The sequence below is a fragment of the Etheostoma cragini genome, chromosome 17 (genome assembly GCF_013103735.1).
Source record: "Etheostoma cragini isolate CJK2018 chromosome 17, CSU_Ecrag_1.0, whole genome shotgun sequence".
NCBI lineage: Eukaryota > Metazoa > Chordata > Actinopteri > Perciformes > Percidae > Etheostoma > Etheostoma cragini.
This window is the reverse complement of record NC_048423.1, coordinates 25381565-25386309: the sequence shown is the minus strand read 5'-3', so window position 1 is coordinate 25386309 and position 4745 is coordinate 25381565. Positions and strand designations below refer to the sequence as shown.

At 38.7% G+C, this 4745-nt stretch overlaps 1 protein-coding gene across 2 annotated transcripts in view; it reads left to right on the top strand.

The window, feature by feature from the left end:
- Window positions 1-3677: 3677 nt before the first annotated feature.
- Window positions 3678-4745, top strand: part of pdzd8 (PDZ domain containing 8) — a 43100-nt gene continuing 42032 nt past the window's right edge. For both annotated transcript variants that reach the window (XR_004660091.1, XM_034897915.1), the window contains exon 1: window positions 3678-4729. Coding sequence is in view for 1 of the 2 variants with exons in the window: in XM_034897915.1 (XP_034753806.1) it covers window positions 3831-4729 (899 nt within the window). In the remaining variant the exon portion in view is untranslated. The remainder of the gene's footprint in view (window positions 4730-4745) is intronic.

Sequence of the window (4745 nt, the reverse complement as noted above, 5' to 3'; positions counted from 1 at the left end):
GCAGCACGAACCGTGCTGCTTTCACTGTGCCCTCGGAATTTCAACACCCCCATGTAGGAAGTCATTGTGGATTGTGTAAAACCATCATTATCACTATCAATATTGAGTGTAAAAATATAATTTTTAATTTCGAACATTTGAACAAGGAATTATTGTCAACGTATTGGTTCTATCTGGCCAATTTTACTTAAATAAATGCCAAACAACAAATGCCCAAATTACCCGTAATTTGACTGTTTTTTTTTCCTAATTCTTGCCTGAAATGTATATTTAGAATTTTTTTTTTTTCCAATAAAGTTTTTGTAAAAAGCGCTGCAGCCCTAACTCCAACCTTGAAATCATCCATCAGGTAACAGGAACTCCCCCAACACAAATATGTTTCAGCTATGTTTCATATTTCCCATGAATGCACGGGCTCGGCTGATCTAACAGCTGATTGGTTCAGAAAGGACTCAGCGTGATGACGTTTTAGATAAACTTTTTATGAATTTTGAATTGATTTTAATTGTCATTTGTCTGATTTGAAGTTTTTTTCAGTACAGAACCCATAGAGACAAAGTCAGAGAGACTAAATCTGATCAGATTACACATCATATACCACCTGTTTATTAAAATCATATACCGTCTGTTTATTAAAATCATTAACACATCATATACCACCTGTTTATTAAAATCATATACCGTCTGTTTATTAAAATCATTAACACATCATATACCACCTGTTTATTAAAATCATATACCACCTGTTTATTAAAATCATTAACACATCATATACCACCTGTTTATTAAAATCATAACCAGTCTGTTTATTAAAATCATTAACACATCATATACCACCTGTTTATTAAAATCATATACCGTCTGTTTATTAAAATCATTAACACATCATATACCACCTGTTTATTAAAATCATTAACACATCATATACCACCTGTTTATTAAAATCATATACCGTCTGTTTATTAAAATCATTAACACATCATATACCACCTGTTTATGAAAATCATATACCGTCTGTTTATTAAAATCATTAACACATCATATACCACCTGTTTATGAAAATCATATACCACCTGTTTATTAAAATCATATATCGTCTGTTTATTAAAATCCTTTAACACATCATATACCGTCTGTTTATTAAAATCATTAACACATCATATACTGTCTATTTAATCAAATCATATACCGCCTGTTTATTAAAATCATAACCAGTCTGTTTATTAAAATCATTAACACATCATATACTGTCTATTTAATCAAATCATATACCGCCTGTTTATTAAAATCATAACCAGTCTGTTTATTAAAATCATTAACACATCATATACCACCTGTTTATTAAAATCATAACCAGTCTGTTTATTAAAATCATTAACACATCATATACCACCTGTTTATTAAAATCATTAACAGATCATATACCGCCTGTTTATTAAAATCATAACCAGTCTGTTTATTAAAATCATTAAAACATCATATACCGCCTGTTTATTAAAATCATAACCAGTCTGTTTATTAAAATCATTAACACATCATATACCGCCTGTTTATTAAAATCATTAACAGATCATATACCGCCTGTTTATTAAAATCATAACCAGTCTGTTTATTAAAATCATTAACACATCATATACCGCCTGTTTATTAAAATCATTAACACATCATATACCGCCTGTTTATTAAAATCATAACCAGTCTGTTTATTAAAATCATTAACACATCATATACCACCTGTTTATTAAAATCATAACCAGTCTGTTTATTAAAATCATTAACACATCATATACCGCCTGTTTATTAAAATCATAACCAGTCTGTTTATTAAAATCATTAACAGATCATCTCCAGTCTGTTTATTAAAATCAGCAGCAGATCATATGCAGAGAATTCTGAGAGCTACTCTGTCATAATGAAACAACCGGAGCTGATATTTGGCTCTGATGATATTTTATTGAATCTGAATCGGACCTGACAGGATGTGAGTGTTTCTGTGACTTCCTGTTCAGGACTGGATCCAGACCTGTAGATCCGGTCCAGAACCAGCCACAGCTGATACAACGCCATGTGGAGAATCCATGGAGACCTGGTTCCAGCCACTCCACATCACATGAGCCAGCACAGTGTACCCAGCCATCAGAGACACAGACGTCCCACCATGGACTGTATGTCATTAGAGACATATTTACGGTCGATGCGTCCCACTACACAAACCAAAGGCTTTTATTGACTTCCTTTGGTTGCCCTGTCAGAGGTCAAACTCAAGTAAAAATACCGGATTCAGATCAATTAAATGACCCACTATGTTGTAAGTGTTATATTACAGGACGGCTGACTGCAGTCCCAGAGAGAGACCAGCAGGGATCAACGTGAAGCACGCAGCAGCTGAAGAGACACTGTTCCTCCCAGGAGCTGCACGCCTGCTCAATTAATGCATGGCGACTTCTGAAGATGATACCATGACATGGTTCAACAGATTTTTCTGGGGCCAAAGAAAGGCTGGACTCGGACACTTCCATGCTTAAAGGTCCTCTAATGGAAATGAGGTCATACTATTGTTATGCTTACTTGTTGGTAACATATTTACTGTAACAGTCTGGTTTGAAAAAGTGCAATTTTCTTTTAAGATGGCTGAAGTTTAGGCCTTAAGCTGATCCCTGCTGGATGGATCACAGGTGTTATATATGGAGATATATATATATATATATATATATATATATATATATATATATATATATATATATATATATATATATATGACTATTTGGACATGAGAAGATTTTATCTGGTCCATGTGGTAAAGGGATGCTGGCACCTACCCCGATCAGTAAGTCCCCTGAAGGGAACGTTGCTACATGAGACCTTTGTTTTACAGGGCGTCCAAATGGAAGATATTAGTATTTATTTAGCTTATTAAAAGGCTTGCTGAATTCAACCCATAGCTTTTTGTATTGCCCTATGCGGTTTGGTTTACAGAGACATTATTGAGTGAAATGGACCATTTATGTTAACGTGTAACGTGTGTATTGTTTTAGGGGATAAAGATGTTTTTCACTGTCCAAAGCCACTCCAGGCCTGTTTAACCATTGGCGTGTTCTTTTTACCAACATAAACATGTTTCTTGTTAAAACAACTTCTGTTTGTTGTTTCAATGACTTCCATTTGTATGTTGTTATAATTACATCATTGTGGTATTTCCCAATAAAGAGGATGTTTCCTGATGTAACACTGATATGTGTTTAGATAGGGAGAAAACGTTTTTTGAAATGAAATAACTTCATATGCAATATGAACGAAGGAAATGTAACTAAAACCCAAACATAACTTGTTAAAACAAGAAAACAGCTCATTTGACATATGCTGTCAAAATGCTGCCATATATATATATATATAAATATATATATATATATATGTCTGCTAAATTCTCTTTTGAACAAGGGTGTCTTTGAATCAAGATTATTAATTTTTTTTATTATTATCTTAGACAAAATCGGACCGAGTTTGCGTCTGCATTATCGCTTGTCTTCACACACTTTTAGCCTCAACAAGTTGGACAAATACCGAAGGACATATGTCAACTCAAACAGGTTTTCCTAGTCCACTGATGGCGAGTCCGACATACCATGAACGCATCACCAAAAACACATTCTGTCTCCGTCATTACGCACAGCGGCGTAATCCGTTCGTCCAATCAGGTGAGGAGCCTGAAGCTCAGGAAAGAAGCAGATGATATGGCAGCTTTGAGAGCGACCAGGTGGAACTTGCTTTGTTAACACGGCTTAAGCTTTGATTATGAAAACACTTTGTCGTAAAGACGACAGCTGCTCGAAATGATTTACTTAATATTGATCTCCGCGTTCTCCGGAGCAGTCGTTACGTTGATATTACAGTTTTTGCTGCTGTACCGGAGGAGCCCCGAGCCCATAGGCAGGACAGTGCAGTATGTGAAAGTAGTGCCTGATAACGCGCTGAAGGATTACTTTAATACCCAACATGTCGAGCCGGGCCAGCAGCAGGACAGCACAGCGTCCCCGGCATCTAAACAGCAAGAGGCCGTGTCAACGCGGCAGCAGGAAGCGGCTGTCCCCGGCGGCAGCCCCAAGCAGCCGCCGCCGCCGCTGCCGCCTCCGCCGCCGCCTCCCCACAGCGAGCCCGCCGAAGCGGCCAAGCCTGAAACGTGCAATTTCCTAAACGCGATATTTCTGTTTCTGTTCAGGGAGCTCCGAGACACCCCTCTCGTGAGACACTGGCTCACCAAAAAGATCAAGGTGGAGTTTGAGGAGCTGCTGCAGACCAAGACGGCAGGTCGGCTCCTGGAGGGGCTCAGTCTCAGGGACATCTCCCTGGGTAATTCCCTGCCCGTCTTTAAAAGCGCCAGGCTCATGAAGCCGCTGAAGCTGAACGACGACGGCATGCCCGAGGAGCTCAACTTCGAGGTGGATATCGAGTACAATGGCGGCTTCCACCTGGCCATCGACGTCGAGCTGGTGTTCGGGAAGTCTGCCTACTTGTTCGTTAAGATGAAGCGCGTGGTGGGCAGGCTGAGGCTGCAGTTCACGCGCATGCCCTTCTCCCATTGGTCCTTCTCCTTCCTCGAAGACCCGATAGTGGATTTTGAGGTGAAGTCCCAGTTTGAAGGAAGGCCGCTGCCTCAGCTCACCTCCATCATAGTGAACCAGCTGAAACGGGTCATCAAGAGGAAACACACCTTACCCAACTACAAAATCAGGTAGGATCAAGACACC